This window comes from Cinclus cinclus, unplaced genomic scaffold, assembly GCF_963662255.1.
Source record: "Cinclus cinclus unplaced genomic scaffold, bCinCin1.1 SCAFFOLD_32, whole genome shotgun sequence".
Lineage (NCBI taxonomy): Eukaryota > Metazoa > Chordata > Aves > Passeriformes > Cinclidae > Cinclus > Cinclus cinclus.
This window is the reverse complement of record NW_026912098.1, coordinates 3,895,792-3,902,839: the sequence shown is the minus strand read 5'-3', so window position 1 is coordinate 3,902,839 and position 7,048 is coordinate 3,895,792. Positions and strand designations below refer to the sequence as shown.

General features: G+C 50.5%; 1 protein-coding gene across 1 annotated transcript; it reads right to left on the bottom strand.

The window, feature by feature from the left end:
- Nucleotides 1-839: 839 nt before the first annotated feature.
- LOC134057413 (olfactory receptor 14J1-like) lies at nt 840-2,633 on the bottom strand (the record flags this gene model as incomplete). Its single annotated transcript, XM_062514400.1, has 2 exons — nt 840-845; nt 2,172-2,633. Coding segments are annotated over 2 exons (468 nt in total), but the record flags the coding sequence as incomplete, so codon positions are not given.
- Between the last annotated feature and the right edge of the window lie 4,415 nt (nt 2,634-7,048).

Sequence of the window (7,048 nt, the reverse complement as noted above, 5' to 3'; positions counted from 1 at the left end):
GCACAGAACTGAGGGAAGAATTCTGATGTTTATTAAATTATAACATTGATACACTTCTTATGTTGGCCATGAAGAGAAGCCTTCCTGTCCCTCTGAGTCTCAGCAGTTCCTGACCCCCAAAGGACACAAACCTGATGAGCTGTGGTGCCCACTGCACTGGTGGCTCTTGCACCTCCCTCCACAGCCACAGCAGAGCTCCCTTGTCCCACAAAGTCCCTGGCAAGGCAGGGATGAAGGAAACAGGACAGGCTGTGGGGATCAGGGGCAGGGCACGGCCAGGGATTTGGGGTGGTTGTGAGCCCAGGGCAGGAGCCGGCCCTTGGCCTTGCTGAAGCTCATCCAATTGTCCTGGGCCCATGGCTCCAGCCTGGCCAGATCCCTGTGCAGAGCTTGCTGCCCTGCAGCACAGCCACACTCCCAGCCAGCTTGGGCTCCCCTGGACACTGACTCAGGGTGCCCTCCATGGCCTGGTCCACATCAGCAAGGAACACATTGAACTGCCCTGGCCCCAGTCCTGAGCCCTGGGGACACCCCTGCATGTGGCTCCATTGCCCAGCACTCCTTGGGCTGCACTTGTGTTTGCCATGGAGCTGGGCCTGCCTTGGCTTCTGTTTGCTGACCCCAAATGAACATCCCTCTGTGTCTGGGGCAGCTCCTTCTCCAAGGAAAGCAGCTGGGACTTGGTGCCAAGGATCTGAAAGCTGCAGGCACAGCCTGGACTGAAGGAAGCTCAGATTTGCAAAAGGCTACTCTGAGTGCCAGGGCTTGGATGAGGGAAATGGTGGGGTGGGGGTAGGGACAGAGTGTGATTGATTGTCAGCCATAAAGGGTCTGGATGTTCATATCTGTTCAGAGTGCGTGAGGAAGTTCAATATCAATTGGACATTGCTCATATCCTTCCACATACATTAAAAAGATAAACAGGGCCCAATAGATAAATCTTTTCACTTGTACTGTTAACATAGTGTATCCAATTTGAACAGACTTCTCAAATTGATCAAATTAATGACAGAAGAGTAGACCACATAACTTTTTCTCAGAGTCATGGCTTTTTAAAGTGTTCTGAATGCTCATGAGCTCTTGGGCACTGAATTCCTGAACTGAAGAGCTGAAGGCTGAACAAGCCTCTGGAGCAGTAAAATTCAGCAGCAGCCTCCAGGTTGATGAGGATGTCAGCAGCCCCCAACTGAGGCTATCCCTGCCCAGAGACCAAGGGGGAATGGGCAGACAAGGAGAGCATCCCCGGGTTGGGGAAGCAGAACTCAGAGGCACCAGTGGGTCCAGGTGGAAATGGAGTGTGGAATTTGGCTGTGAAAGCCCTGCCTGGTCTGTGCCAGGCAGGACAGACAAGCCCTGAGCCCATCCCCTGGGAATGGGGAGCAGTGGCCTCACAGGATGCTCGTGGCTGTCCTGAGCAGTGGGATGTGGGGTGGGAATGGTGAGGGCAGGAGAGCAGCAGGAGCCCTCCAAAGCTCTCTGGGGTTGGGGAGGAGGCCACGAGCCCTGGGGCTGGGAGGAACTGGTGTCTTCTCATGGGCCTCATTGGGAGGGACAGCAGGCACAGCCAGGGCACACAAATCTCATTGCTGCTGCCAGGGGTGGTCCCAGCCCCCCAAGGATTTGGTCACCCCCACTGCAGCTCTCCTACCCTAACACAGACATGTGCTGGTTCCCTGGCAGACTTTTCCAACGCCCCATTTCCCCAGCTCCCTCTGACCCTGGGAGCTCCCAGAGCTTTACTGATGTCCCTCTGGCCTCCCTCTCTGTCACTTCAAACCTCCACCTCTGCTCACAAGAACTGCCCCTGCAGAGACCAAGAACGGCTCAGGAAGCATCCTGAACATACAAGTCAGGGAAGTAACTTATATACATTGAAATGCCAAGGGAACAAACTTTCTGAAAGTCTTTTTATTTCAAAAGAAAGGGAGATATTAATGCATTTATGGTAAGAGAAATAATACAGGATTTTACAAATGACACTGCAATAGTAGAAAAAGAATCAGAAAACAGACCAACAAAAATTTGGGAAAATGCATTTAAAAGGCTAAGCTTGTAATGCTCAGCAGTACAAGAGAGATAGTTTATTATTTCTGAATTGATCCAATCATCAGTTTCCTCAGGGCATCCTTGAGCTCCTGGTTCCTCAGGCTGTAGATGAGGGGGTTCAGGGCTGGAGGCACCACTGAGTACAGAACTGACAGGGCCAGATCCAGGGATGGGGAGGAGATGGAGGGGGGCTTCAGGTAGCTAAATGTGCCAGCGGTGATAAACAGAGACACCACAGCCAGGTGAGGGAGGCAGGTGGAAAAGGCTTTGTGCCGTCCCTGCTCAGAGGGGATCCTCAGCACAGCCCTGAAGATCTGCACATAGGAGAAAACAATAAACACAAAACAACCAAATACCAAACAGACACTAACTGCAAGAAGCCCAAGTTCCCTGAGGTAGGAGTGTGAGCAGGAGAGTTTGAGGATCTGAGGGATTTCACAGAAGAACTGGCCCAGGGCATTGCCATGGCACAGGGGCAGGGAAAATGTATTGGCTGTGTGCAGCAGGGAATAGAGAAAGGCACTGGCCCAGGCAGCTGCTGCCATGTGGGCACAAGCTCTGCTGCCCAGGAGGGTCCCGTAGTGCAGGGGTTTGCAGATGGACACGTAGCGGTCATAGCTCATGATGGTCAGGAGGGAAATCTCTGTTCCAAGAAAGAAGAAAAAGACAAACACCTGAGCAGCACATGCAGAGTAGGAGATGTTGTTGGTGTGCCAGAGGGAATTGTGCATGGCTTTGGGGACAGTGGTGCAGATGGAGCCCAGGTCAGTGAGGGCCAGGTTGAGCAGGAAGAAGAACATGGGGGTGTGCAGGTGGTGGCCGCAGGCTATGGCGCTGATGATGAGGCCGTTGGCCAGGAGGGCAGCCAGGGAGATGCCCAGGAAGAGGCAGAAGTGCAGGAGCTGCAGCTGCCGCGTGTCTGCCAATGCCAGCAGGAGGAAGTGCCTGATGGAGCTGCTGTTGGACATTTCTGCACTCTGGGCATTGGGTTCTGTCATGGAGAAAGAGACAGTGAAGAGATAGAGGACACACCTGTAACCAAAATCAAAGCCATTTCCCTGACATCCTCTATTCTAAGACACTCCAACACCCTTTAGTGTTTAAGAATTCTAGATCAGTTTTTTTTACACTTCCCCCATACATCTCCTGGTATTCCTGCATAGCAGAAATCTCAACATTTGTGCAGCCCTCAGGGTGATCAGAGCATTTTCTGTAAGACCAGATGATGAATAGAGAGAAAAGAAAAATGTTTTTTCATCTTGACCTATTCACATTTTCTTTGGGCTTTAAACTTTTTCAGTTGCAGGGTGATCACCATCCTATGTTTCTCTAAAAAAAAACCACCAGGTACTGCTGAGAACAGATGGACCCACCATAATCCACCACCACATTTGTAATCTAGGAGCCATGTGGGTCATTTTATGACCCCAATTACTTTTTCACTGTCAAAACACCTCTGCCTTTCCCTGTGAGTCTTTCAGATAACCTAAAAGTATTCTAGGAGAGGTTTGTGTCCTGGAGAAAGGCTCTGAGCTTGGACTGAAATCTCAGGGAGAGTTCCAAGTGTCCCAGTGATGGCACTGGAGTAAGGGAGATGCAGCTCCTTCCCTGGCTGCACTGACAGCATTGCCCACAGCCGGGCACTGGGGACAGCGTCACCCTGAGCCAGCTGTGCCCCCTCCCAGAGCCCCCAGTGCCGGGCAGCTGCTCCCAGCCCTGTGCTCTGCAGAGGGAACTGGGCCCGGGGCTGCAGAGCTGCCCCACGGCTCTGCTGCAGCTCTGCCTGCACAGGAGGGGCTTCACGCCTTGGAGCCCCAGCCCTGAGGGCAGAGGCTTGGCTGGGGGACAGGAGGGAGGGGCCTTCTTCAGACCGAGGGGCTGCACTGCTGCAGGGGATCCTCTGGAGATCTCTAAACTCTCCGTGACACAACATTTCTGGTTTTTATTTTCTATCAGTGCCTGATCTTCTCTCTGCTTCCTGGAGGTTTTCCTCCTGGAGATCCTTCCCTGTGCCTGATCTCTCCCTACCAGCACTCACAGACCCCAAATCTCTGTGCACTCTCCTTGTCCCTACAGAACCCTGCCTGTCTGCAGGGCACTGGCTGGGGGCAGGTTCTGTTTGCAGCTTGGAGAAAGGACAGGTCAGACTGAGCCTGATGGATCCAGCACAGGGGATGCTGGTGCTGCCCCAGGGCAGAGCAGCTGAAAGCACATTAGGAAATGCCTGTGATCGTATTGATCACTAAAAATAACAGTTTGCATGTCTCAGGCATTTGTGAAAATTCATATTACCTTTAATATTTATCCCCTCCCTCCCTGCCATTCTCCTATACCAGGAAACCAAATACAACGTCTTAGAAAATTTCTTCATTTTTCTCGAAATCCTTGTCTTGGAAATATTCTATGACGTATCAGAAATCCTCAGCATGTCAGAGCTTCATGAGCATTTCACCTCCCCTGCACCAGAAACACTCAGAGTTGTACTCACAGAGTCTGTGGGCATTGGGATGTTCCAGCTTTAGGAGATCCCTGCAGGAGCTGCAGCTGCATTGTCCTGCAGCCAGAGGCTTCCTGTGTCCAGGGCTGGGAGTGATTCTGCCCCAGGTAATTGTGAGCATCTTCCCAGCCCTGACTGATTGAAGATCTCTGTGCCTCTGTGCTGTGCCTGGGGTGGCTGCAGGCAGTGCCCTCAGCCCTGCTGGGCTGGGAGAAGAGCTGCTCATCAAGAGAAATGCGTTTATGAAACTCTTCTTGATTGCCAGGACTGTCCTCTGTGCCAGGATCCCATCCCAGCCCAGCAGCACAGACACAGCACAAGGACTTTAATGAACCTCTGTGGGATTTGGTTCTCCAGACCCTGAACATCAGTCCATTGAGAGAGGTGGAGAAATCTCTAAAGAACTCCAATTCAGAATTGAACTCCAAAAGTTCTAAAAGTTTTAATGGTTCCCACTGAGGGACACAACTGAGAAAGTGTGCCCAGGTTGCAGTCAGAGCAGGAAATTGGAGGCAGTGATGACAGGACGGGACAAAGAGAAGCCAAGTCTTGGTGGCCTGGGGCACAGCAGGGTCTGTGCCAGCAAGGGCTGTGAGCAGACACCTTGTCCTGAGCCACTGGGGCCTCCTGGCACAGCCCCAGCAAGGCTGGGCACTGTCAGCCCTTGTCCTGCCCTCAGCATCCCCCCACATGCCAGTGGCCTCAGGGATCTGCTGGGACCAGTCCCTGGGGAGCCTTGGTCAGGAATGGCCCTGGGGGCTCCTTCATGCTCCCAGGGACTGCAGGTTTTTCCATGGACTTTGGGTTTTGCTTTTGCCTTGGAGTCTCTGAGAGCTTTGTGCAATCATGGCCTCCCATTCTCTGCTTTAATTAGTCTCTTGAGAGCCTTTCTCAGTAACAACACTCAGTGGGGCTCATTAATACTTCTAGGTACTTCACTTTTTTCTGGTACTTTCCTTTGTCCTTTCTTCTCTGAGTCTGGGAGGTTTTTGTGCAATCATGGCCCTCCATTCTCTCCTCCAAGTAGTCCATGTGGATCCTGTGTTAAGGATGGACCTCAGTGGGACCCATTAATGCTTTGAGACACTTTGGGTTTTTCTTCTGTCTTGGACTCCTGGAAAACTTTGTGCAATCTCCTCTCAGGCCCTGAGGTTCAAGGGCTCAGCACCAAAAGCCCCACGGGGCTCATTGGGATCAAGCAAGTCCTGACAAACCACGGCTCTGCCTTGATTTCCCTCTGGTCTGGTGCAGTTCATCAGGAAGATTTTCAAATCCACTTATAGGGAAATATTTCAGTGAACTTTGAAGGAATATGTATTCCTAGTTTAAAGAGTGTCTTTTATTGCTGTTCTCTTTAGAGCAGAGGTGATTGCAGCATTCTGTGGTTGAAATGGATCCAGGGTCTCAAGGAGTCCTATCCTGCTCAGAGAAGCTGTGCCTTGAGGTCTGACCCAGTGTGGACCAACTTGCTCCACATTTCCCAATGATTTCAGGAATCAGGACTTGACACCATAACTCTAGAGAATATGTCTTACTTCCAGGTGGGACACATGGAGGGGATATCTCCTCCAAACCATGCATACCTGGTCAAGACAGGTTCCAGGTAGAAATACACATTGATCCCACCAGCCCACATCTCCCTGCCCACCCATCTCCACCTTCTCTCCCTTTGTATTATAATTAGCTGCCACACCTCCTGGAGGTCGTGCCCGGTGGTTTTTGGGATGAAGGCCGGGTGTCTTCCTCAGTGATCAGTGTTTGACCTCTCCTTCTGGGCAGGTGCAGTGCAGGTTTGTCTCTGCCTCAGGTCAGCTTGTCCTGCTCAAAACCACCCGTCTGCTCCTGGCTGGTTTCTGGAGCCACAGGTTTCTGCTTTGTAGGGTTTGTGCAATAGCCAGGTCTTGCTTTGCTGAGTTTTCACAGTATAGCTTATCTTAATGGATTTATTTTCCTGGCAACTAAGTTCCTGTGTGGTTTGTTCCATACTGTTCCTGCCATGTGTTCTATTTCCCCTCTACCTGCTTAAACATCTTATAGGCTTCTAAAATTTGGAATTTTCAAAACCATATATATTCCCCATCTCAATTCCTTATTTTTCTTCTAAATGATGAAAATTCTTTTGCTTTCTAAGATATTTATCGTACTCTCTACGACTGTCTTTAACTAGTTGATTAGATAACACCATAGGCAGCCATTCTTTGGGACAGTTTCAAATTCCAGAAAATCATAACTAAGAACAAAAAAAACCTACTATTTAAGCAAACCAGAACTAAAACCTTCTATGGGATGACACAATCGGTTTATAAACCTGGCTGCAGTAGGAGACCACCCAAAAAGTACATCCCACCAGTGGTGAGATGTGTCTCCCTCCAACCTTCTAAGGCCTCCTTACAGTCTGTGTCATGGTGTATTTCAATCAAGGTCTTCTTGCCCATGTTTTTAATTTCTTTAAGAATTTCCTGAAGATCTCTGTGTTTTAGTAGCTCTTTAACTAGAGTGAGATTC